This window comes from Lygodium microphyllum, chromosome 25 (assembly GCF_053477565.2).
Source record: "Lygodium microphyllum isolate KBCC chromosome 25, Lygodium_microphyllum_v1.1.10, whole genome shotgun sequence".
Classification (NCBI taxonomy): domain Eukaryota; kingdom Viridiplantae; phylum Streptophyta; class Polypodiopsida; order Schizaeales; family Lygodiaceae; genus Lygodium; species Lygodium microphyllum.
This window is the reverse complement of record NC_141159.1, coordinates 76,330,316-76,356,250: the sequence shown is the minus strand read 5'-3', so window position 1 is coordinate 76,356,250 and position 25,935 is coordinate 76,330,316. Positions and strand designations below refer to the sequence as shown.

The 25,935-nt window shown below is 42.3% G+C and overlaps 1 protein-coding gene across 1 annotated transcript; it reads left to right on the top strand.

Moving 5' to 3' along the window:
• Nucleotides 1–14,276: 14,276 nt before the first annotated feature.
• LOC148014404 (eukaryotic translation initiation factor 4B2-like) lies at nucleotides 14,277–21,997 on the top strand. The gene is made up of 2 exons (XM_087666414.1): nucleotides 14,277–15,680; nucleotides 21,009–21,997. The coding sequence occupies exons 1-2, from the start codon at nucleotides 14,449–14,451 to the stop codon at nucleotides 21,688–21,690; spliced, it is 1,914 nt and encodes a 637-aa protein (XP_087522540.1). The 5' UTR covers nucleotides 14,277–14,448; the 3' UTR covers nucleotides 21,691–21,997.
• Nucleotides 21,998–25,935: the final 3,938 nt, after the last annotated feature.

The following is a 25,935-nucleotide window of genomic DNA, read 5'->3' as shown; positions in this document are numbered from 1 at the left end:
CTTGTCTTCTTGGGTTTCCCCATTCGCTGACAAGCATCACATCTTTTACAGTAATCATAGGCATCCTTATGAAGGGTAGGCCACCAGTATCCTGCTAGCAGAGCCTTCTTGGCTGTAGCTTCTCCTGCAAAGTGGCCTCCACATGGCTCGTCATGGCAAGCCTTCAAAACAATCCCAATCTCGTCTCCTGCAACACATCTTCGGAGCACTTCATCTTTGCCTTTCTTGTACAGTGCGCCACCTAGCAGGGTGTAGGGGGCTGATTCTAACATAAGCTTCTTCCTCTCTCGACTAGAAATGCCAGGAGGGTACTGTTGGGTTGCCAATAAATTGGCAATGTCTACATACCATGGGGTTACAGTTTCTACCAAGAATAGGGAAGCATCAGGGAGGTCTGGATCATCCTGCTCCTCGTCTGCAGTTTGTGGGATACGCGACAGATAATCAGCCAGAACATGGGAACGACCAGGTTTGGTAATTACCTCAAAATTGAACTCCTGGAATAGAAGGAGCCATCTCATCATTCGTCCTTTCTCGTCTGCTTTGTTCATCAGGAAGGACAAGGCCTCATGATCCACATAAAATTTGAAGTGGGTAGATAGGAGGTAGTGGCGAAACTTTTCTAGGGCAAACACCATTGCCAAGCACTCAAGCTCTGTCACTGTATAGTTCCATTCCCTATCAGTGACTTTTCGTCTTGCGTAATAGATCGGCTGATCCAGCTTTGAGGAGCCCTTCTGGCAGAGAACTGTCCTAAGCCTTCAATGGATGCATCAGTGTGTACATGAAACTCCTTCGTCCAATCAGGAGGTTGCAGAATGGGTGCCTCAATCAAACACTACTTCAGAGTGGTGAAGGCTTTGTCACATTCTTCTGTCCAAGTAAACTCTGCATCTTTTCTCAGAAGCTTGTGCAAGGAGGTTGCCTTTGTTGCAAAATGGGCTATGAACCTTCAGTAGTAACCCACATGGCCTAGGAATCCCCTCAACTGCTTGAGGTTGGTGGGTGCTGTCAGAGCTGCAATCTTTTCGATCTTTGCAGGGTCTGTTGATATCCCTTGTGCAGAGACAATGTGGCCCAACAGAACTCCAGAAGAGACCCCAAAGATGCATTTGTCGGGGTTGAGGGAAATCCCATACTCTCGGCATCGGTCAAAGCATTGTTCCAAATGTCCCCAGTGTTCACGGATCAAACTATAGACACAGAAGTCATCCAAATATACCTCAATAAAGTCATGCATATGATTTTGGAATGCGGCCATCATGACTCGCTGGAAAGTAGCAGGGGCATTGTAGAGTCCAAATGGCATCACTCGGTAAGTGTAGGTCCCCCATTCTGTGGTGAAGGTTGTTTTGGATTGGTCTTTTTCTGCGATTTGGACTTGGTTGTATCCGCTGAATCCATCCAGAAGGGAATAAAGCTCATGTCCTGCCACTGTGTCCAACAGTTGGTCTGTGAAAGGAATCGGGAAGTGATCCTTCTTTGTCTTAGAATTCAACTTGCGGAAATCCACACAGATTCGCAATTTGCCATTCTTCTTGGGTACCACCACAATGGGGTGAAACCCATTCACTATTTGCCACTGGATAGATGAACTCGACTTCCAGAAGCTTCAGCAGCTCTGCTTTCACCAATGTGGAATAATTTGGGTTCATTCGCCTCTGTCATTGCCGTACTAGCTTGGCATCAGGCTCCAAGTCAATATGATGCTGACATATTGTGGGATCAATCCCCTTTAGGTCTTTGTAGGACCACGCAAACACATCCAAATTTTCTTTCAACAAGTTGTACAAGGTTGACAACTCCTCTTTTGGTAGGTTTCTACCCACCTTCAAGTGGCATTCAGTGCCTTCTGCATCCACAAAGGTTAATTGCCTTTCACCTTCTACTTCACGGATGAAGGTCCCGCGGACTACTTCTGGGTACAGGTCCGATTCCTTCAAGGGAGTGATGTCCTCTTCTGATGTCCCATTAGAACCAACTTCTTCTTTTGGTGGAGACTTAGGTTGCTCCTGGAGATGTTGAAATGGGATTAGGGCCGTTTCGGGTTTGGTTTCACAATCAGTGACCTCTTGGATCGAAGACTCATCTTCTGATGACGCATCCAGGAACGTCACATAACAGGGACCCTCTGATTTCTGTTGGGTTTGTGGGACTGGTGCTTGTTGGCACGGTGCATCATCATCATCTTTCTTTGGCAAGGATGGTAAGGACGGCAAGAGCCACTGCTGAAAGACGGCTTGGTCTTCTTGAACCATTGCTTATAAAGATTTTGCATATGAGAAGATCCATTTACCAGACCAAATGGTACCATCGCCATTCTGTCCCATAGCATGAGCTCGTCTGCTTCTGATGCCTCTGGAACATCTTCTTCATATATATCCTCTTCAAGTGAGATAGACTCTTCCATCTCGCTTTCATAACCTTCTTATTCAATATCATCTCCATCCTCTTCTGTCTCTGGCTCTGTCTCTGGCTCTGTCTCTGTCTCTGTAGGAGCTCTGTAAGAGAAGAATAGGTTCTTTGTTTCCTCTTCTGCCTCTGTGTCTGGCTCTGCTATGGCCATGTAACAGGGAGAACAGTACATCCATGCTTCTATCTCACTGTCAGAAGTGATTTCGGAAATAGTTCCTAGTTCAGGTAGGAAGTATTCACCCATTGATAATGGCTTTGCATCTTTTGGGAGTCAGCTTACAGTATCCACTGTTAAGGATCGTGCCACTGTTTTCTTGGGAAGGATCTGTTTGATAGCATCTTCGTCTGCTGATGTTCCATCTATAGCCTCATTAGGGGAGTTAGAAGATAATTCCAAGGAGGTGGATCCATGTCCTTTTTGAGAACCATATAGCTTCAGCACCACTTTATTGGGACCTCTACCCAAGGTCAAGGTTCCTTTGAACCAATCCGTCCTTGCTCTGGCTTCAAAAATCCATGGTCTGCCTAGTAACAGAGGGTAGGATGTACCATAAGAGTTTGGCTTCACCACCAGATAAGTTAGCCAATAATCTTTTCTAGCCACTATAGTCTTCACATATGGGAGAATGCCCAAAGGCTTGATTCTGCTCAGATCCGCCAGTCTGATGAGCCATTGGGTGGGTTGCACACCTTGTAGGCCTAGATCCTTCATTGTCACATCCGTCATAATGTTCACTGATGAACCTCCATCAATCAGTGCATTTGCAATGAAGCAGCCTTCAATCCACACGCCAGTCTCTGGGGTACCCGGATCTAGGAAGGCATTAGCCACGTCCACTTCCTTGACAGGCTCTGGAGCTTTGTTGGACTTTGTTGCTGTTGAGGGAGCAATCCTTAAGCCACTCGTCTTGTTAGTATACTTTTGAACCGTTTTTGGTAATTGGGAGACAACATCAATAATTGTCGGAATGTGAGGTTTGGTTTAAAGGTATCTAGATCTCTAACCAGATCGTGTTCTTAATAGGATCCACTGGCTTCTCTAATCGGTTAGGAAATGGGGCAATACCCATTTTCATTTTCCCTCTTTCTTCCAATAGAGGCATCATGGGAACTTCTTCTGCCACTTGTGGCACTTCCTCCTCTTCTATCTCCTGGACCTCTGGTCCTGTCTCTAGAATTGTCTCTATAACTCTCTGTGGCACTGTAGTGCTCTGTACGACACTGTAAGGCTCTGTTCTGTTCTGTTTTTCTGGTGGAAGATTGAACTTCACTGTTCTGGCAAGAGGATTATTTTCTTCCTGGATAGGTGGTTCCTTCTTCTTTGCACGCGTGATGGCAGCAACTTCCAATTCCACTAAATTGGAGGTAGGCTCTTGGGCCTTGGCCGGACTATCAGTAGCACTGTTTTTCACTAGGGCTGGGCTTGGACAGTCTTTTGCAATGTGGCCTTCTCCTTTGCATCGACTGCATAAGGGCTTATAATCCACTGACCTTCTGGGATTTGGACAATTTGGTGAGATGTGTCCCTTTTCTCCGCATCTCTAACACTCCACTTCTGATCTCTGACCACCGCCAGATTGTCTTCCTCTGTAACTTTGTGAGGGAAACCTCCTTGGACCGAAATTAGGACCAAACTCTCTAGGCTTGGGTCCAATATCCTGTGTTGTCATTTTGGATTCCAGCAAGTTGAATCTTGCGTCTTCTTCCTTCCTTCTCCTATTATACATCTCCTTCAGAGAGCAAATATCCTCTGTATGGTTCTTCCACAAACAGTAGGAACAGAAGGCTCCAGGAATGGTTGGTTTCCGTGTACATTCAGTGGCTAAATGGCCTGCTTGATGACACTTACCACACCAAGTATTTGACCGCATCACATCTCTTCCTGCTCCTGCAACATTGGATATGCTAGCGGTATTCACTTTCAGCGTCTGTAGCTGCTCTGTAATCACATCCATCAAATCCTTTTTGATACTTGCAACTAAGTTGGATAAGTAATCCTTCAAGCTTTCTCCTCCTGAGGTACTGGCAGTAGGGTTTTGAGGAGTCTCTGTAATCACTGCATAAACAGGTTGGGCTGGTGCAGAAGGGTCTCTGTTCTGATTCTGATTCAGAGCTCCCGTTTGAACTGTTGGCTGTTGGCTCCAGTTGGTAGAGTTCCATTGTTGCTGCTAATTTGGTATTGAGAAAATTGGTTGGGACCATTGTTGTTGTGGTTGAACTATCATTTGAGGCATTGATTGTGGCCACTGTGGATTTGGTGCACTGTACTGTGATACTGGGGGCATCTGTTGGTAGGAGTAGGGGACAGTCCCTGGGACTGCATTTGGTGGGTACATCATTCCTGGCATCAGAGGAGGTAGGACTCCTCTTCCTGGATTCATTGCCAATCTAGCTTCCACTTCATCGTACGGTCTTGCACCTTCTGTTGCAACTTGCAATGTGGCTGGTCTTTGCAGCTCCACAAACTTACGGACTTCCGGTTGTAATCCTCTGAGAAACACCCCCTTCTGAATACCATCATCTAGATTATGGTTAGTCCATCTCTTCAGGATGGATTCCATTCGTGAGACATAAGCTTCTACTCTTTCTCTAGAGGACTGACTTAAATTCATAAATTCCTCTCGCATCCGCTCTTCAAAACCTTCATGCCTGAATTTAGTGAGGAAGGCCAACTTCAGATCGTCCCATGTGCCAAAAGTTCCTGCTGCTTGTCTCTCATACCACTGAAACGCTGCGCCCTTGAAAGTGGCAGGGAATATTGCTAACCAATGCTCAGGGTTTCTGGCATTATTAGCCACACATGCTACCATAAACTCTACTACATGAAGATCGGGGTCTTCATTGTACTCTCCCTTAAAAACTGGCAATGGAACTACATTCGCTGGCCTATCATCAATATTTCCAGGACGGATCTGGCTTGGAAGTGGACCTCCAGCAGGAGGAGGAAGGGCTTGATGTGCCATTGGGACTTCTGTAAATAGTTCCACAAGGGCGTCAAAGGCGGCTTCTGCTGCGAGCTCGTTCTCGGCTCTAATTTTTGCTTTCTCTCTTCTCACGTACCTCTGGACTCGTTCTAACGCTTGCCTCTTTATTGCGTCATTCATCAGGGGGTTGGCCCCACTATGTTGTTAGTGCTCCACAGAGGGTTAACAGAAGGCTTCAGTCTCTAGAGGACTCTCTTGCCAACATTTCTTCTACTTCTTTCTTTTCAACGTCTCTGAATTCTTCTTTCATGCCACTGCACAGAGGAAGGTATTCGGTTCTGAAGGTGTCAAAATGCATACGTCTGAGCATTGTGGTGGTGCCATCATCATAGTAATGCTAGCTTCTGATGGTTTCAACAGTGTATGTTGTAAAGAACACTCTGTCTATCAACTTCCAATGGGTTGCTAATTGAAAAAATAGAAGATTATCAGTGCACCAAGAATCCCACGTATCTTGCTATTGAGCATCCACGAACAAATTCCAACTCTTTTCCTTCTTGTCTCTGTGAACCTCTATAGACCAAGATTCCTGAAGCTTCTTCACAATCTCCCACTTGATGATGTCTGGAAACTTCTCAATGAATGCCAAATCTTCCATGGATGGTCATTCTATTTGTTTCTGCTCTTCAGTTTGTTCCCAAACAGTTTGCCACCAAGATGCAAGTTTCTGCTGCTTCAACAGGAAGAGGAAACTGTCCACTACATAGAGCACGCATCATGATAGTGATGTGTTTCCGCCATTGTGGGATGAACTTCTTGTGGAAAGTGGCTCTCATTATGAGAAATTCCAACTCTTCAATGGAAGAAGGAACTTTACAAACATCCATTGAATTCTTCTCTTCTTGGCAATGCCATTTCCTTCATTTTCAGCCTCTTCTGGTGCTTGTTGATGGCAAGTTTCCCTGGCTGCGCACCAAAAACATGGAGCCCCAAAAGGAACACCAAGGAAAAGGGAATTCTCTTGCAAGAAAATCTATCTTGTAACATCAAAAAGCTTGTTTATTATGTTTCATATGATCACAATGAAGAAAAGAACACCAGGCACAACAAATCTTCATGCAGCATCATGTAGATCTTCCACGGATTTGATAGAATCAACCATATTCTTCAATATCTTCACAAAATCCATCAATAGAACAAAGAAACCAAAGGAATACACCATCTTTGAATGGAAATACATCACATAGTATTCATCTTCAATATCTTCATAGTCTTCTCTCTCAATCTCTCATATACAATCACTCTGTTTTGACTATCTCTGACTCTCTCTCTCTCTCTCTCCATCAATAATACATCATATCCTCACTACAATCTCTCAAAATCACTCTCAATAATCCTTCTTAGGTCGTGAATACCCCTCCCAAGAGGTATGTCTGATATGAAGAGTCACCAGAGCCACTACAGTGTCCTTTCATAGCTCACTACTGTCACTTCACTTCAGTCTCTTCACTTGAGTCTTCAGCAGCTACTTCTTTCACTTCTTTCAGCTCTTTTGCACTTGTATTCACCTCTTTCCAAGGCTAGAAAACTTTCCCAAGCTACACTCTCATCCAACAAAACACATACAGAAGCATACAGAACAGTACCAGAACAGCTATAGTACAGAACAGAACAAAGACAGAAGCTATACAGAAGACCTACAGAAGGTTATAGAAGGTCATCAAAACCTCATAACTCATACTCAAACCATTTCAAACTTTCAAAAACTATTCAATAAGCTTTCACAAGATCTCAATCTTCATCAATCAATACTCCATCCCTCCTTACAGAAGACAATCAGAACAAAACAGAAAAAAACAAAAGTTATACAGAAGGTATACAGAACCAATCAGAACCTATCAAAACATCACAGAACCTCATATCTCCACTAATAAACATCATGAACTTCCAAAAAACAATCAATATCATCCAAAACACTATTAAACCACTTTCAAACCAATCAATCATCTCATAAAATCAACCATTCAGCTCTCAAAAACAACAAAAATCAGCCAAAAAACAAGTCATTTCAACACTCAACACTAGGTCACAACATCATGGGTAGAATATGTTTGTAGTACTAGCTGATGCTCCTTGAGGCACTAGCAAAAAAAGTTAAATCAAGGCATGATCAGCCTTTCAAACTGATTTTCTTTTTCTATTTTATGAAGATCACCACTTGGAATGTTCCTGGGATTTGCTTTCATAGTAAATAGCATGATACATTGTGTATTTTGCATGAGAATAAATGGGATGCATTATGCACTATTGAGCATGAGTCATAATGAAGCAGGTAGAATTGTTGAATGCCATATATTTTGATTGTTTTACATTGGGGGCACTACAATGCACTACTTTGGCTCATGAGAGATTTCAATCAATACTTGTAAAAAATGATAAAATTTGCCATTTTTTGGTGATTGAAATTATGTTTAAAGGAGACATTTTATGGCTAGTTGGGGTTTATGACCAAATGATTCCTTGCACTAACGTTATTTATGTTTAAAGGTGAGTTTTCATGATTGGTTGGAGTTTATGGGTAATCGAAATTGTGTTTGAAGGTGAGGTTTTATGGTTGGTTGGGGTTTATGCACCAAATGATTTCTTACATTGACATGACAAAGACCTAGTTTACTCATGGGTGATTTTAATATATGTATCGATCCTTCACAACCTACTTTTGCACAATCAATAATGGATGCACTAGAGGGTCATTCTTGGGATGATTTTGCATTGGTGGCTTTCAAACAAGATCTCTAGTCTTGGCTATGCCCGTTAGCCTCGAGCTTTACCTTCATTTAGCACAACACATGGTGACATGGACTTGCTTGTGCCATATGTATGTTATGCAAGATTATGCTTTCTTACTAAAGATTTTGGAGATGAGAGTATTCAACAATATGCTTTATCTAATCACTTTCTTCTATAGTTTGACATGCTTAGTTAGTCCATTAGCCCCTTTTTACAATTTATGGATAGGCTTCCTTTATTCTTTAATTCTTCCTATTTGAGCCATGCAATTTTCAATGGATCTATGGGACAACTACTTTATAGGTTTCTGCCTAACTTTCCAAGTGGGGGTAGTGCCTCCTTTGCACAATTGATTCAAAATGTACAAACGGTTGCCATGCAATATGGGATTCATCGTGCTTTGCTTTGTCGATATGCATGCACATGAGAAATTATTGGACTTAGTTCATTCCCTATTGCTTGAGTCTCCAGATGATGCTTTCATGGCTCCATTGTCAATAAGCTTGGTTGATCGTGTTAAGCATTTTTAGCTATTTTCATATTAACAAGCCAAATTAAAAGCCTTGATAGAGGGTCTATAGGATAGTTCCTATTAGTCCCATAAATTCTTTTGTGAGTTGCATGCAACCCCTACTTAGGAGAATATGGCCAAATTGCAAAATACTGATGGGTACATATGGCTACATATCCTCAAAACTCAGCCAAAACAAGGGAAAAATAGGAGGGAATACCAAAGTGTAGAGCTATACACCAATTGCAAGCAATAGATTGCCAAAGTACAATGTCTACTCTACAAGACAATGCTAAAAATTGTAATTATAGTAATGTTGAAACAAATATTTAAGTATATGTCAATCCAACTATGGGACAATAGCCAAGAAAGAAAGCTCCCACTATTAGGGATATCTGAGTAGCAATCGAAATACAAAGATAGCGACTAGCAATGACTAAGCATAGGACACCAATATCAAAGATTATCATGAACTCAAATTGTTAGTAAATAATACATCCCATAAGCATATACATAATTGAAAAAATGTTGATAGAGGTAAGTGGTTGTGTGCAAAGCATATGGAATCAAATCAACCCACAAGTAGGGGTAACGAAATACAAAGATAGCAACTAGCAATGACTAAGCATAGGGCACCAGTATCAAAGATTATCATGAACTCAAATTGTTAGTAAATAATACATCCCATAAGCATATACATAATTGAAAAACTGTTGATAGAGGTAAGTGGTTGTGTGCAAAGCATATGGAATCAAATCAACCCACGAGTAGGGGTAACTACATCCAATAGCATACAAGAGAGCATATATGATGTCTTTTCACACATTTAGACAGGTTTTTCGATTCCCTTGTGGATACCATGACTTATGGGGGCAAGATCTCACTGCAATTACAAGATTGATAATCCTTTCCCACCCTTGATTCTAATCATCCTTGGCAAGATTGGGATCTTGCAAGTCAACTGAGTCTAGAGAGGGCTTCTATTAACCACATATATCACCTTATGATTAGAGATCAACATTGATTGGTGACCAAAGCCAATGGTGTTTTGGGATTACATAAAAGCAAGGCACGATGGAAATTGATGGCTTTGGAAGGGTGGCTCACTAATGCTCCATTTGAATGCAAAGTTTTTCTTTGGAAAATGTTGATAGGTGATTTGCCCCTTGCCTCAGCTCTTTCTACGCATCTTATTTCAAATGGCAAATGTTTTATACTACCAATGTGGAATCTTCCTACCATAAATTTATTTCATGCTCCTTAGCTACAAATATTTGGTCATTTTTGTTTGACACTTGGAGAGTGGTGTTGGGATCTTTGATGCATCTCTCTGATTGGATCTTTGGTAAGGTAAATGGTCTCACTCCCATGCAGCCACATATGACGATAATGTTTCATTTCCTTAGATTTTGGGATTGTAGGCGCAAGTAGGTCACCCAAAATGCCCTCATCTTTGAAATTACCTCCAAGGTTCAAAGTCACATTACTAAGCTTGGAGGGGGGGGGGGGGGTGTGGATCTTATTCAACATGTTGACCTTCTCCCTATACACACACACACATAGATTCCTTCACAACATCATTACAAGACAATGCAAAGTGATATACAAAGTTCTTGTGCATGAAGCATGCAAAAAGTGCTAGTTTTTCTAGAATTGTAGATCAACAATCTTGGTTTCAAATTTCAATGTAGAGAATTATCTTACTACTATATTATTTTCGCTATAGGTTTAGAAAGCCCCAAACCTCTAGAGGGCTTCCTGAACCTACCCCCTTTTCTAAACCTCCCTTTTTCAATCAAAACCCCCTCCCCTCCCCTCTTTCTCACGTGTAATCTCTCATTTTCTCTCCCCCCTCCCTTTTTTCATTAGAGCCTTGTCCCTCAACTCCATTTTTTTAATTAAAACCCCCTCCCCTATCTCTGACTTATAATCTCTCTCTTTTTTTTCCCCCGCTCCTTTTAAATTAAATTCCTCCCCCTCCCCTCCTCTCTCTCTCTCTCTCTCTCTCTCTCTCTCTCTCTCTTAGTTAGATTAAAATTTTTAGTCTAAAATTTTCTTTTAATTAAATATTTTAAAAATATTTGTTAAATTTAAAGTTTTTCGAACATAAATTTTCACACACTTTGAGAGAGAGAGAGAGAGAGAGAGAGAGAGAGAGAGAGAGAGAGAGAGAAGAAGAAGAAGAAGAAGACAGAGAGAGGAGGGGGGAAAGAGGAAATATAATAGTCTTTTTTAAATTAAACATTTATCTTCTCCCCCCCCTCTCTCTCATGTGTAGGGCCTAGGTTCTCTCTCTCTCTCTCTCTCACTCATAGTTAGATCAAACTTTTTAATTTAAACTTTCTTTTTAATTAAAATAAGGAGACTATGAGATTAAAATTTTTAATTTAAACTTTTTTTAAATTAAATTAAGAAGAGAGAGAGAGAGAGAGAGAGAGAGAGAGCAAAATAGAAAGAAGAGAGGGAGGGAGGGAGAGAGAGAGAGTGGGGAGCATAGAAAGAATTATAGAGATAGAAAATATAAAATTTAAAAGAGAGAGAGAGGAAAAGAAAAAAGGAAAAGAGAGGAGAGAGGGGGAGAGAGACAGAGAGAAGAAAATGAGATAGATAAAAAAAGAAGAAGAAGAGAGAGAATTTGAACACAGAGAGATTTATAGAGAGAGAGAAGATAAATTTTTTTAAAAAAGAGAAAAAATTAAAGAGAGAAGAAAAAAGGAAAAAAGAGAGAGAGAGAGAGAGAGAAGAAGAAGAAGAAGAAGACGAAAGAGGAAAGAGGAAGAGAGATGGGGAAAAAGAGAAATGAGAGGTTTTTTTTAATTTAAATATTTTGAGAGAGAGAGAGAGAGAGAGAGAGAGAGAGAGAGAGAGAGAGAGAGAGGATAAAATTTAAAAGAGAGAGAGGGAGAGAAGAAAAAAAGAAAAAATAGGAGAAAGGGGAGCAGAATAAAAAGGGGCAGAGAGAGAGAGAGAGAGAGAGAGAGAGAGAGAGAGAGAGAGAGAGAGAGAGAGAGAGAGAGAGAGAGAGAGAGTAAAAGGAGAGAGAGGAGAAAAAGAGAGAGAATATAAACATAAAGAGAGAATTATATATAGGGAAAAGATAAAATTTACATACTTTAAGAGAGACTAGGAGAGAGAGAGAGAGAGAGAGAGAGAGAGAGAGAATTAGACATAGGGAATTTGGGAGAGAGAGAGAGAGAGAGTAAATTAAAAAATTAGAAATAGAGAGGAAAAAGAAGAGAGAAATATGAGAAATGGATTGTTGAGCGCCACTTCAAGGCAGTGAAGCTCCCGTGAAGCAGTGAAGCATGCGCGGAACGCTAGTAGAAAGAATTGGAGGTTGAAATTAGAGGTAATTGTGCTATGTGATTTGAGAGCATTTTTGTTGCAAACAAGTGAGAACAATAATACATTAGAGGTCCACAATACCTAAACTTCAATGGGAGAAACATGCATTCTCTCTTAATAATCTAGAGAGTATTAAGTCAGCTTTTTGGTATGCTATGCAAGTAGTATGGTTCTATGTTTCATGTCTGGTAAAAAGTTTGTGCATAATTCTTTATCATTATACACTTATGCGTTGCACATCCTTTTTTTTTGTATTCTTGATTAATTTTTGCTTTGTTTACTTTTATCTTGTACAAGGTGCTTTGGACATTCATCCACTAATGTGTCAATCTCAACTAATGCAATATGATTCTTATGTCTACATAAAGTGATGTTGCATTATCTTCTTCCTTATTATATATAATGTACAACTACCTACATTACAATTTTGCTACAAATTTTTTAGATAGTGCAACTTTACAAAAAGCACTATGCACATCAAGCTTTATATGCATTTGTGATGAATATTTTATTAAAGTAGCAATTTCAAAGATTTTTAGGCTACTAAAGTTTCATTTCAAATCTTAGATGAACAAAAGGCATGCAATTTTATATTATAAGAGGAAAACCATATCCACCTTGTCATTGGTTTTGTTGAATGTATCTACATAGTTCCATTTTCTTTGTAAGGAAAATTGCCATTGGAAGGTGATGGCATCTTGCAAGCATAAACCTTGGAACTTAGAGTGTTGTAGTTGGTAGTTGTGGGGTGGGGGGTGTTTGTTAACCTAGCTTCTATGTTGTTGCACCCATGGCCAATAAGGGGAGTGGGTTGAGGAGAGTCCTTTGCTTCCCCTCTTAGCACTTAGAGAATGCTTTGTGCTATCTTCATGTTAACAATGCTATGGTGTTTGATTGGCTTGCCAAAAAAGCCGTTCGAGCTCTAGCCAATGCTGTTCTTTCATCTCTCTTGCGAGTTGTTGATGTTTGATCCATATCATGTCATTTGAAAACCCAGGTGTGAGTTGTGATTGAACCAATGGGGGCAAGGTTCCCCTTGCTACAATCCTATTGTCCTTTGTAAAGCCTTTGTGTGATGCTGCCCCTAAAGCTAGGTTGCACGTAGGGTTAATGGGGGAGTAAAACATCACTCCCCCTTAATAACCCTTGGTTGTGCCTAAGTAGTTTTGGGGGAGGGGAGCTACCTGATCCCCTCGGTAGCCTTGTTAGCACCCCTTCAATGGGTGTGCTAGCAAAGCCAAGCCATTTGATTAGCTTGGATGAAAATGTTGCTCTTGATGTATCCAATCAATGGGTATGCTAGTTGTGTGCTAGCAAAGCCAAGCCAAATTGATTAGCTTGGATGAAAATGTTGCTCCTGACGTATCCAATCATTTTTCATTTACTTTTTGTCATTAATGCTAGCCTTCTGAGAGATCTTATAGTTGTCTCATTTTCTTTTCTGCATTAGCATAGACTTTCTTTTGCTTATTCTAGTCTATGGCACAGTCACAAGCATTGGATATTTAGAATAACCTTGCTTGTACGGGTGCAATCCAACTCTTAGAGTTATGCCACGCTAGACTATAGTGTGGGGATGGAAACCCCACTCCTCCCACTATGACCTAGTTGCATTGCTGGGGTTAATTGTGAGGAGATTAGTGGAATATGCTGGAAGAGTTGGAAGCATAGTCGCTTGATTGGTTTGACACAATCCAAATCACGTGAGGGTGTGAGTCGTGATGAACACCAAAGGCAACTCCCTTGAGATATAGCCAGTGTAACTCTGTATGTCGTATGCACCCGGCATGACACGACCCTAAGGATATGTTGTGCATACGAGGGTGGGTCACATGTTGAACGAGAAAGGGAGAGAGAGAGAGAGAGAGTCGCATGCAAGAGAGAGAGCGATAGGCGCTGCCAGCTGGCACTGGCTGGTCGTGGACCCTGGTGGTAGAGGCCGTAAGGGACACGGCAGAGAGAGCGTAGAGGGACTCGAGAGTGAGAAGTACGCCACGGGGTTTAAAAGTTCTAAGCTTTTGAAAAGAATATAAAAAGAAAATGTGTTTTTGGGAATCCAACCAAAAGAGAGATTTTCAGACGATCGCAGGTGCCAGTAGGTGATAGCCTACAAAGGATGGAAGAATGACGATCTCCCAGCCCAGCAGGTGCCAGGATGGAATGCACCGACTGGCCCAAAAAATCCAGTGGACCCCACTATGGACCCCGCCCCCTCTCTCTCTCTCTCTCTCTCTCTCGACAAAGTAATGAAGACCTGAGACAACTATTAGTGCAGTCTCCTTTGTCGCCGTCGCCATAGCCAAGCCAGCACGCCAGCCGCCATCTCCCACCATAGGCACGTTCAGATCGGCCCCGGTCCCCCGCCCCCGCCCCCGCCCCCGCCCCCGCTCCCGCCCACCCCGCTTCTGTACAGCTCCTCCATCGCATCGGACATACAGCTCCTTCCTCTGATCGCATCAGCCAATGGCCAGCCCCTGGGGCGTCATCGGCGCCTGGGCTGCCGAGGCCGAGCGGGCCGAAGAAGAAGAGCGGGAGCTCGCCGCCGCTGCAGCTTCCAAAGCCTCCCCTGTCCCTCAACCCGATGCATTCCCCACCCTGACTGAGTCCCTCTCCTCCAAGCCTAAGAAGAAGCAGCAGACCTTCTCCCTCTCCGAGTTTTCGTACGGCAAATCAGTCTCTCATGGCAGCAGAGTAAGGTCCTCTTCTTCTGAGTCTCGCGGCCTCACCCCTGACGAAATGTTAATGCTTCCTACTGGCCCCAGCAGCAGATCCACAGACCAGGAAAATTATGGGGGTTTGGGTGGAGCATTTAGAGATTACAGAGGCAGACCGGACGGATTCGATCAGCCTCGCGATCACACATGGCCAAGTGGTTTTCAAAGTGGCAGAGACACTGAGACTTTTCCAAGGACTAGAGAGAGGGTTGAGCCATCTCGTGCAGACGAAAGCAACAATTGGAGTTCAACGAAGGAGAGTGCAAATGATGGAGTTGCACGGTTTGATAGCAGCAGAAGGGCCCCTCGCCCGGTCAACAGGGAGGCACCTCCTCCTTCCCGCGCAGATGAAGTTGATAATTGGGGATCAGGTAAAAAACTTAGACCTGTAGATGATAATCGGAGGCGGTCATATAATCAGGAAATGCAGTCGTCTCGAGCTGATGAAGCTGTAAACTGGGGCACTGCTAAAAAGTATCTTCCAGCTCCAGCTGTGAGGTCACAGAATCCAGTTGGAACTAGGCAGTCACGAGCAGACAATTCAGAGGGCTGGATCTCTAAAAGACCCCACGGTACTCATGGTGAGGAACAAACAATAAGCCACCTATCTTTTGCTCATACGGTTGCTGCAGATCCTACACAGTCTCTACATCCTATGCAGACAGATGCACTTGACATGTTGCCCCCACCCCACCCCAAGCCAAAGCCTAACCCCTTTGGCTCTGCAAGGCCTCGTGAGGAGGTTCTCGCTGAAAGGGGTGAGGATCAGCAACAGCCAGACAAAGTTGTGAGGGATAGCAGGCCTTCAAGTAGCCATTCAAGGAAGTCGGATATCCCGGAAGTGTCTACAGAGGTTAATGCCAGGCCTAGACCGAAAGTGGATCCATTTGGAAATGCTAAACCACGGGAAGTTCTTCTCGCAGAGAGGGGCCAGGATTGGCGCAAGATGGACCTTGAGCTTGAACATCGTGCAGTTGACAGGTTTCTTTCTCATCATGTCTGCACAGTAATTTTTTAAGTGTATCCCATTGACTGGATGTTGCCTTAGCTTCTTTGATGTGATGTAGGTTCCTTACTTGATGAGTCTTTGACTTTAGAGCATTTTGCTGTGACTAAATTCCTCACATGCATTCCCATGTCATTGGTATTTGACTTTCTTGGATGTCTTGATGAGATGCTTGTTGGTGCTCCTCCATCTGCATCAAGCATGGTTGGGCTTCTCTGTTTTTAGTTTTTAGTGGAAACTGTTAAGGTTTTGCAAGTTTTTGACAGCATCTAGTTTTCCTATGCTTGTAGGCCTTAGAGGAAAGTGCTTCATATTTGCAAGTTACATGTAGTAAATGAACACATGGGAGATCTCATTGTGAGAGGGTCTTAACTCGCATCTGTAAAGTATGGGACTACTGTCCAATTCCAGCGTAACGATGGAAATGATGCTCTCTAAGTTGGAGTAGTAGCTACGCCGACCTTGAAATTTCCCATTAGTGTAAGTGGCCTATTTAGCTTGCTGCAGTCTTGCACGGACTCTTAGTTTGGCTGAGTCCATTTCTCCTTCTGTTGTTGTAAACTAGTGGTATACTAGGTTTCTTCTTCCAAGTGCTTTAGAAGCTCAGAGCTTAAGCATAGACTCTTGTTGCAAGGGGGGGGGGGGGGGGGGAGACGGGGGTCCCAATTTACTCAATCCAGTAGAGCAAGAATGAGGCTCGGACTGTTGATCTCTGCCTTGCTCTTTGTGATGGTTAGATTAGTTGGACTGCCTATTGGCAGAAGATTGATTAGTCTTTGCATTGACATCATCAAAAGCATTGAGATGGTGGTACTTCATAACTCTTCAAAAAGACTTGCAAACATGCAAGTGTTGGTTTGCCCGAACGGAGGAGAGATAAGTTACACTGTACAAAGAGAAGTTGTAGATGCTCCACACACTTCGTCTAAAGGCCCAAACAAGGCAGAAAATCTGTGTTCTTTGTGACAAATTTGCTTCAAACAGCAAGCTGAGTGTGGTGAGAGACACGTGATTGTTAACAGACCCTAGATGAGTAAGCTCTGCTATTAGAGCTCTTGAGAGGCATGGGACTCACCCCATAGCAGCAGTGGGTCCCAATCGTTGTGGAGGGAGTGAATGATGGATGTCTTGGGCTTTGCCAAGGTCATATATAGTGAGAGGTTCTCACCACCAAAGGTCATTTGGTAGTGTGCCTTCTTGATTTCCCACCTTGTGAGGCTTCCAATGCTCTCCCAAACCTTTGATCATGATGTAATAGGCTTATACAGATACTTGATGGATGGCTAGTGTATCCAAGCCAACCACAGCATAAGAGCGTGCCTTGATGATGGAGATTGTTTCATGTATCTTTGTCTCATGCAATAGGTGGCAGCCTTGGCTGACCGACTGCCAGAAGGCCCCCCAAGGTATACATGCCAAGCTAGGTGCCACTTGAAAGATAAGATGACAAATTCCTTCGCACACCAACTGGGATGCCTTGTAAGAGAGAGAATGCTTTGTTGTCTTCAAGTGTTGCCATGGGCAGTGTTTGCAAACTCCATCTTGATGCACTTGGGCCAACCAATTCTCGATTGCCTAGCTCCCATGTATGAGAAGCTGAATGAAGTAGGATAATGTCCTCGGGCACTAGCTATTACATAGGTATCTCCAAAAGTTCTAGCTAAAAGCATTCGTGTTGTGATGTGCCAAATGTTTGGTGTGTGAGGGTGCCTAATCCATCCCCTGCATTAGAATATGCGTGTCTATTTTGTTGTTTAGGGCAAGAAGCATTGTTGCTCCTTGGCAACCTCATGGTGGCTAGCTAGAGCTACTCTCTTGGGTCCCACTCTAGCTCATCTAGAGTTCTACACTCCCACATTTAGGGGAGCCACCCTTGGATCGTAGACCAGGGTATACATATCTCCAACCGCTAGGTCTTCCCTTTGGGTTGATGATATGGATATTCCTTTAAGGGACAATAGGTAGTGCCACGCCTTGTTATCCATTGATGATAACTAGTTGGCCACCCTCCTAGATTGCAAAGAAAGTGCTTGGGGGGGACTATCAAGTTTGCTTGCCACCTGCAACAAGAGAATTGAGTTGCCTACACCTCTTCTTGTTGCATTGGCTCTATGTGATAGGAGGATCTAGTAAGTTCTACAGGATCATTACATCAATTTCTCTCCTCTTGGCCTCAACTTTTCTTTGACAACTTGTAGCATGTTGCAGAATATCTTGCTACGCTATCCTGTAGAAATCTCTCTAGACCTTGATTGAGCAGGCATGGTGAGTGTCCCAATCAGCCCATTGAATATGAGAGGACACTCCTGTCAGTAATTTGTCATGATCTTGGATCTGTGGGTTTTGGACGACCTACAATGTGTGTTTGTGTGCTCTGAGAGTCTCTAAGTCCAGTTGTTAGTCGTGTTCGTACACGTGTTTTCTTTGCAAAGCCTCACATGGTATTAGAGCTATTGTGAGACTAAGGTTTGCATAAGTGAACTACACTAACTTTTGATTTCTCACTCTGATACTTTGGTGCCCTCCTCAAATCCCCCTCTTCCAAGTCCATTAGTTCAGGATCAAAGGAAGTTCTACTCATCTTTAACAATGAACTCTGATCTTTGAGCCATGACTTTAATAGGCCCTTTGGAAGTAGCACATAGCGAAACAAGGTGGTTGAGGAAAATCCAAAGTCTTTTTTTATGAAAGAATAGACCACCATGGTTTGACGAAAAAGGGTGTTCTATGGTTACTTCAGTCCAGCTAGGTTCGAATGTTTCATATATGAATTCTGTCATCTTGATTTAGGAGATGTGTAGCCAAACATGAGTTACTATGAGAAATTTGAGGTATAGAGCTATATGAAATACAACAAGGGAGATGCCTGTCATAAACTAGGTGTTTCTCTTGATTTGCAAGTTACTTCTTGTCACTTAGTGTGTTCACAAACGTTAAGCTCCCCTAGATGCCACGGTCACCCATAGTGGCTGCTTCACAAGATACATACTGTTAGCAAAGTATTTGTCACCTCATGTGTGAGTCTTTGCATGCTAGATGGGTTGGGTACTCTAGTTCGTATTTTAGGCATTTTTTTGTGGGCATTTTCCATGTAGATTGGGATTTATTGCTACCAATCGGTTAAATGCAACCAAGCATTTATTGATTCCATATTCTTATCCTATTTAGTCTATGGCTCCTCCTCATTTAGTTTTCACCACCACACGTGGACTTCTTGGAGAGAGGAGCCAGTGTTAGTACCCATGCGGCCAGTGACTCATTGTTGTACGCGTTATTCTCGTGTTTGGTATATGGATTCCATTTCCCGAGCACATCTCTGAGTTCTCTTCCTTTGCAGTGTTCTTCTATTTTCTTTCTCTTGTATCTTGTGTTCAATAGTTTATTTCAGCACTTGTCTTTACTTCCATTGCTGCACCACTTCCGACATATGTCCATAGCCACCCCAAGATATCCATGTTGCTTTACAAGACTTATGCTCACGGCTACCGCAAGAGATCCACACTGGTGACAACATCTTTAGGATAAATGCACTCTGTAGTAACCAAATATTCATTTAGTTCCTTGCACTCTACATACCAAATAAAAGAACATGCTAGCATGTAATACGATTGACCTGCAGCAACATGTGGACTTGCTACTACCGTAAACATGTCCTTACTGTATTCTAGTACATTGTTGTTGGAAAAGTACAATACTTGATACTGGCACAAGCATCCATACCCAATTGTACAATACAGTGACTAGTATATTGATCATAATAAGTCCCAAAGTAGACACATTGTCAGCAAACAATATCTTGGATGAAGATAAAGTGCATCATGTGGCCATTAGATATTTGAGCCTATCTGTTTTGAAGGAGCAAAAGTACTACTCCACTCTTGAGCGTTAAGCAATGTTCTAGATGTGTGCTGTACTAAACTTGATTGAGCTTCAGCCAAGGTTGGTTGTAATTGAAAAGCCTCAAGGTAAAGTTGCAACTATTGAGGCAAATCTACCAAGTCACCCTATTCCATCCACTTCAGGTCTAATGGTGCAAGTTTTTGAACTTCACCAAATATCAATGGAAAACTTCACCTTTTTTTTATTAACATCAATTGTATTTACGTGATTCTGTCCATCTTCCATAGACCTTGCAACATGCAATTTGTGCCTTTCTACCGAGGCAATGATTCTTTGTCACTTGCATCATGTTCCCTTAGTGACTTCTTGCTGAAATTTTTTAAAACTCACCGCTGTTTACCGATCATATCACTTCAGAAAATGTGTGCTGAACCTCGGTCGCAACCCAAGAAACTGCAGAGTCCAGACTTGCCTACTTGAGAAAGTTTGCGATGTTCTAGCATCCTTTGCCAAAAGTCAAATTACAGTAAGTCACTCTTGCACCTTGAGACAACCACAGGTTCACTTCTTTGTAGAGGCAATGGAACCATGAAGCCGGCTTTCAGAGATAGTTGAAAGGGTAGTAAACATACTCTAGTTCCATTCAGTCTCCTTCTCTATTCACTCTGCGTTTGCTTTCCTTTCTGCTGTGCAAGATTACACGTTTCTCATTCTGGTCACAGATATCATGTCCAAATCCGGGCAACATTCAAGAAATAGCATAGTGAGGTGGTATTTAAGCTCGATAAGTTGAGAAGGACAAGGAAAAAGTGAGAGAGCGATTTTCTCAATACAATGCTATGAGGCGCTTTATATGGCAAATGGCAGAAATATATCTGGCCATGATTTTGGCTATTTCAAATTATGCAAGATATTGCAAAGACTTTCAAAGGTTCGGATTGCAAAAGGCCATACTTACCAGTTTACTTCATGTTGACTTTTAATAAAACTAATGTGCTTTTCTCAACAAGTGCATCATTCTTCTTATGTGTTATTTGTTCCATGCAAGTTTGAATAGTTCATATCACATGGTTCCTTCCCACAATCTCTATTTCATGTGGTTGTAGTCTCTTTCCCAAAATCTATGTCATGCAAAATTTTAAGGTCTTTTCCATAATCTGGATTCTGAATTATTTGCAAAGATTGTAACTTTTTTCTGTTAAAGCATATCACAAAAGATGATCAACTTTTTGAAATTTTTCCTGCAGTCTTTTTCCTTGGGAAATCAATACTTCACCTGTTGTTCTCTGTAGTGTTCTTGCTTAGAAAATCAATCCTCAACCTGGTCATGTAGTGGGTACAACCTTTTGTAATCAATCTTTGCAAAGGAGGTTCTCATCTAAAATTGCCTCGTTTCGAAGGTAAAAGTGAAATTTGCTATGCTTTTGGATTTCTTCTGATTGCCAGCCCTGATTTTTTTTCAGGCCAGAGACACAAGATGAATTGAATCTGAAGGAAGAGCTTAGGATTCTGTATGAGTCAAGCAGACAAGGGATGGATACAGGTGCGATCACAGTAAATGGTCATGTTTCTGATCAGAATGTGCAAATTGGAGATACTGGCCCTGGGGGTATATTTGAGCAAATTCAGATCAAAGAGAAGGAATTGGAGCAACTGATACGAAAACTTGATGACCAAGTGCGGTTTTCTCAAAAAGTTGGTGATAGGCCTGGGTCTCGAGGACGTGGTGAGTTTATTGAAAGGTTTGGGTCATTGTCAGGGCGAACTGACAGCAGGCCAAGTTCCCGGTCGGGGCGAACTGACAGCAGGCCAGGTTCCCGATCAGGACGTAGTGATGCCAGCTTGAGCTTTGACTATTCAGAGAGGCCTTCCTCACAGTCAGGCAGCAGACCATTTGAGTCATTGGGCATATTTTCCAGTCAAGGAACTTGGAGAAGTGTTGAGCAGGGTGATAGAAGGTCAGGATATGAAGGTGCCCGAAACAATGGCTCATTGGAGAAACTGGGATCCTGGACTGGGTCCAAGGAGAACATGAAAAGTTTTGCTTCCCTTCAAAGGCCTTGGTCACAATCTACTGGTGGTTTGCCAATGGAGGTTAAGGGAAATGGGGGCATGAAGACGAATACAATGGCAGGATTGCTGTAAGGCGTTTTTAATGCTCTGCGATACGCTCATTAAGTACCAAACATCAAGTGGTCTTTTGTTAAGGAATGAGGCTATATTATCCATTTTGTAAGTGATTGGTTGATTAGGATTTGGTCTGACATTAGTGATGAGCCATACCCAAGTCTTTCTTGGAAACATGGAAGGGAAAGATTTGTGGGTTTTGAAGCTAGAATTATATATGTAAGAGATTGAGGCTCATGGCTGAACTCACGTTAGAATCTTTTTGAACCTTGTCCAAATGACAGTGCTACTTACTGACAATCAGAGGCTGAAACTTTTTGCATGATATCCAGCAGCATGACAATTCTACTGACCTGTGCAAACACTACTGGCACTGACATAAATTTCGAATTTTTGGATATAGGGGTGGGCTTGGCACCCCCTCAAATTATCCTGGTGATACATATGAAGTCATCCGAGCAGCTGAATAGGCTTGTATACATTCATATCACTCAATAAACACATCTCCTGTAACATTTTCCTTTTGTCCAAGTTAACTCAGAAAGTTAGCTGGACTAGTTTATGATAGTATATTGGGAACCTTATGATGTACATGACTCTGCTTGGAAAATAACTGAGGCTTTTTGTCTAGAGATAAATTGTCTTATTTTTGGGTTAGAACACTTAGCAAAGGGTGCTCTCTTGTTCCCCCCGTGCACCCTCGCTCCCCCCTTCCAAAATGAAAAAAATAATGGGCTGAGGCCCTTCTGCAACCAAAAACGCTTCAATGGCATCTCCAAATAAATTCATACATGCATGTGTACGAACACACACCCAAATTCACCCATCTGCACACTCACAAGAGAGTGCATTTACCAAAAATCCAAATTGCCCACCTGCTCCTTGGGCCTGATGAGTGCTCGGATCATGAACAATGTCATAGAATTTTTGTCCCATCGTTAATGAAGTCCCTCTACAAAAGTTGAAATGAAACGTTTCAAGTACACTAGCAGAGTACAGTGTGAGAAATCCCCAAGTGAAGGTTCTTAACCGCTTATGGCATCCCTTAGTTAAGGCATGCACACGACTCATCTTGAAGGCAATGTATCGGTGTTATAGCTGAGTCACCTGTTTCACTATTCACCAATGATGAACTACGTTTCATGGGGATTAGACATGTGCATTGCGTCTTACTTGAGCCTCTAGCTATGTGGCTTTTTCAATGTTCGCTTGTGGTGGCATTTTTGTCTCCTCTGTAATTTTTCTGCATGCTTTTATTCCAAATTCTTATGTATATAGTTTCGCCATATTGAACCATGGTTTCACAATACTGATCCTTTCCAAATGTGGCATTTTCATGGTGATTCTGGTCAATAGAATGCTGCTCGGATGTAAAATCGGGTTTTTGGGGTGGCTAGGCCATTACTTTTATTTGCATGCCCTTTAAGGGAAATGCTTTAGTAATGGTGCCTAGCAAACCCCAGCAGTTCCCAACATAACTCACTGTAGTGATCTTGAACAGGTGGCAAGGGAGTCTGTTTGAGCGTCCTTGTTTCTTTTGGGTGCATGCCAGAAACTTATGCGTGTCATTCTTTTCATGATAGACATCAAGCTTAAGGACACAAGCAGAGATTAAGGACGCAAGCTTGATGAATGAGAGGATTATTGATGAGCCAGATGGTCATGGGAGAGGAGAATGGATTGTGGAGATCCATAGAGAATGAGCACGTGGGTTTTCCGCCATGGTGCTTGTTGGGTGTTTGTTAGGAACGATTTCTTTCGTGACTCACAGGATTGTGGATGTATCTTGTTAAAACAAGCTGGACGGTGCTGGGATCTATCATCAGAAATGTTCACGCGGACGACTCTCAGCTTGGTGTTTCAATGCATCTCACGCTTTTGACTCACTACTATACGGGGAAAGGTCTTCCTAAAGATGCCATGAAGATCTTCATGACATTGCTCCAGGGCTAGAGTGCATGGAAGCTTCAAAGTTCATGGAGCTGGGTAGTAGACTAGTTTGTGATACAGTCAACATACGTCCTTTCAAGGTCTCTTTAAATTAGCATGGCACCTACTTTGCCTGCGAGCATTGCTGACTGTAACACAAACATAATAGCTCCTCGAGGTGTGTTCAAAGCTGTAATCTAGCTGGCTGAGAAGTCTGCGTATGGTCCCACAGTTCACATGTACCAGGTTTTGTGGGAGCCTTGAAAGTGAAGTGGGAAGTGGCATGATCTTCCACCTTACTAGCTTAAAATATAGTTACTGTTAGATATGATCAATGCCCCACCCTCATTAGGTGCTACCAATGATCCATGGTGCTCAAAGTTGTAAGGCCCCCATTATGAGGAGAAGCCAAATGTGAGCCCGGACATTGGTTGAGTCCTAACTTGTATATCAGATGAGGTCTATGTGACCGGATGGTAAAAATGTGATTGTTGTGGGTCTAATCTTTGGGTTAGACGGAGTGGTTAAGCTGGTAGCAACTCGAGGCGCATTGCATCGAGTTGCAGTGTAAGGGAGTTAATAAGCTTCACACAGTGGAAGCGCACGGGTGGACAGAGCCATCTTTGTATCAGTTGTTTGAAGTTAAAGAATTTACTGATTCTCCTCTTATCTGTTGTGTACTCTCTATCTCTTTCTCAGATTCTGTTCGCTGCGCCGTGTAATATTTTACAATTACTTCTACTTGCCAGAGCCAAAGTCTAGTTCAGTACCTTGGTATGGACACCGTCTTGATAGTGGCACGATTGAGCTTGGACATGCAAGAGAAGACAATGAACCACACTAGGTGACTTAACCTACTTTCATAGAACATACAAAAGATCATACTTAAGTTGTTGACAATCATCCGAGTCAAATTGTGGGTCTTTCCTTTTAGGGTCGCTTAACCTCCTCTTGCCTAGTTGCCTCTAGTGGAATGAGGAGCTCCAAGTTGATGGGGCTACCATTATTGCTATGTTCTTGCATAGATGGATGTCGGGTTAGACCTTGTGTGTGCTCGTAAGAGGATGTGCACCCAACTTTAGGCTGCTGGGGGGGGGGGGGGGGGGGGGGTCACTAGTCTCTCCTAAGCTTATGTAGTTATGAACAACCATACATTCGCAGGGAAATGGGCATGGCCCTTTTTTTTTGGGGGGGGGGATTAAAGTCCCTCTCACCTTTATCATCTTACATACATGTGTCTCTATACGAATGCAATGATTTGACTTAGCTTTCCTCCTTTGCTTTGGTAACATGTTAACAACCACAAATAAGCATATGGAAAATCAAAAGGATAATGCTCCACATGGTAAACTCTTGTTGTTTTAGGGCTATTTTTTGTTTCTAAATGGGCAGTAGAAAAGAAGGAAAAGAAATTAGAGTATTGAATATATGATGGGATAATGGTATGTTAGGGTAAGAAAGTGATTGTCATTTCTTTTATTGTCAACTTCCATTCCTAGACTCTGCATAGTTGTATCCTTGTTTTGAATAATAAATATGGCCAAATTTTATTCTTGCAATCATGTTGCTCAATTTTTAACCTTTCTTTGTGGCGATTTCATTCACTCCATCTTTTAGTTGGACTTAGCATCCTTGTAAAAAGCTGAGAGTCTCCTTTTTTTCTTTGCATTTGACTAGCAAAAGTGCACTATTCGTGTCTAAAACTTATTGTGTAAAATCAACATTGACTGGGAGTCCAAGGTATCTCAGGTCTCATAGGACTAGCTGGGTGGTGTTGGATAATCTGAAAAAGAAGATTGGCTATTGGAGCCAAATATCCTATCCACATCATGTTAAACTTCAAATTTGGCGATGCTTTGTGTACTCTGCAAAAGTAGATCCTATATTCCCTAGATTTCGTGGAACTCTAAACTATATGAAAATTTCTTTTAGGAAACCCCAAGCAAACACGGCATCTAGATCCCATAGCTATGAGAAGCATATAGAAAAACATTGATTGTTGTGGTCTTTAGCTCACAAACTTGCAAGTGGAGAGTGCCACATTAAGAGTAAAGCTTCTACTATGATGCTAGAGTCAAGGAAACACTAAGTCTTAAAGACCAAAGTATTGTACTATGACAATAGAAGGCTTGTAAGAAAGGGAATGCTTTTGGAGAAGATCTATTGTGACTGCACAAATTACCAATAGGGTCAAAAGTCCACAGCAGTCATTAGCAACATTATTGGCTCTCGAAAGAAATTCCGAATGAGTGCATGGGATCCAAGATGTAGAAGCCTCAAGAAGAGGAAAACATATTGTACTCTTTACACTTTTCTACCTTTGATGGATGGGAT